The sequence below is a fragment of the Priapulus caudatus genome, unplaced genomic scaffold (genome assembly GCF_000485595.1).
Source record: "Priapulus caudatus unplaced genomic scaffold, Priapulus_caudatus-5.0.1 Scaffold2734, whole genome shotgun sequence".
In the NCBI taxonomy this organism is placed as follows: domain Eukaryota; kingdom Metazoa; phylum Priapulida; class Priapulimorpha; order Priapulimorphida; family Priapulidae; genus Priapulus; species Priapulus caudatus.
In genome coordinates this window covers 19,096-20,158 of record NW_014579795.1, presented here as the reverse complement: position 1 = coordinate 20,158, position 1,063 = coordinate 19,096, and the positions used below count along the sequence as shown (strand labels likewise).

General features: G+C 59.4%; 1 protein-coding gene across 1 annotated transcript in view; it reads right to left on the bottom strand.

Annotated features, from left to right (window-relative positions):
- Window positions 1-208: 208 nt before the first annotated feature.
- LOC106818999 (ras-related protein Rab-7a) overlaps window positions 209-1,063 on the bottom strand; it is a gene marked incomplete at its 5' end in the record, with an annotated part of 4,342 nt that continues 3,487 nt past the window's right edge. The window contains 1 exon segment of the mRNA XM_014823660.1: window positions 209-820. Within this exon segment, the coding sequence (XP_014679146.1) occupies window positions 602-820 (219 nt within the window).

Sequence of the window (1,063 nt, the reverse complement as noted above, 5' to 3'; positions counted from 1 at the left end):
AGGATTAGTGAATCTTTTTCCATGCGTCACCTACAGACCATCACCACCCACCACCCCCTCCCCCCGAGAGGGCAGGGAGGCGTGTCCCACCCCCTCCCCCCGAGAGGGCAGGGAGGCGTGTCCCATCCCCTCCCCCCAGGAGGGCAGGGAGGCGTGTCCCACCCCCTCCCCCCGGGAGGGCAGGGAGGCGTGTCCCACCCCCTCCCCCCGGGAGGGCAGGGAGGCGTGTCCCACCCCCTCCCCCCGGGAGGGCAGGGAGGCGTGTCCCACCTGGATCCTAATAATATACTGGGCGCTCGACGTGCCATCGCTGCCGGAATTCGAGCGATCGGCGACGCCCGCCGGCGCGCTCCCGCGCGGGAAAAACGAAATTTCTGGATTTTACATGCGCATACCTATACATCTACATACATGTACGTACATATATATATACACATACACATATATATACACGCATAACTATACATATACACATACCTATATATATATATACATATATATATACGTATACATACACGCCAAACCAACGTCAACATTACAAAATCCTCCGCCGCCTCCCCGGCCGTCGCCTAGCGACCGCATCCCCTAGCAACCGCGTCGCCTAGCAACCGCATCCCTGGCTGGGCGGCTTCGTCTCACCGGTGAGCTTGATCTGATCGGGGAAGTCATTGTAGAGTTCGACGTCTGTCTCCTGAGCGAGCGCGTTGCGAGCGATCGTCTGGAACGCCTGCTCAACGTTGATCGATTCTTTAGCGCTCGTCTCGAAGTACGGGATGTCGTTCTTGCTGTGGCACCAGCCCTGCGCGCGCTTCGTTGACACCTGTAAGCAGAAGGAGAGTGTTGTAGAGAAAGCTGTAAAGAGAGGGGGAGAGGATGACGAGGGGAGGATGAGGGGAGGAGGGGAGGATGCGTGGCTAGGTAGGTCACACAGATACACACACTCTCTCACACACGCACGCGCACGCGCACGCGCACGCGCCCGCACGCACGCACGCACGCACGCACGCACGCACGCACGCACGCACGCACACACACACACACACGACACGACACACACACACAC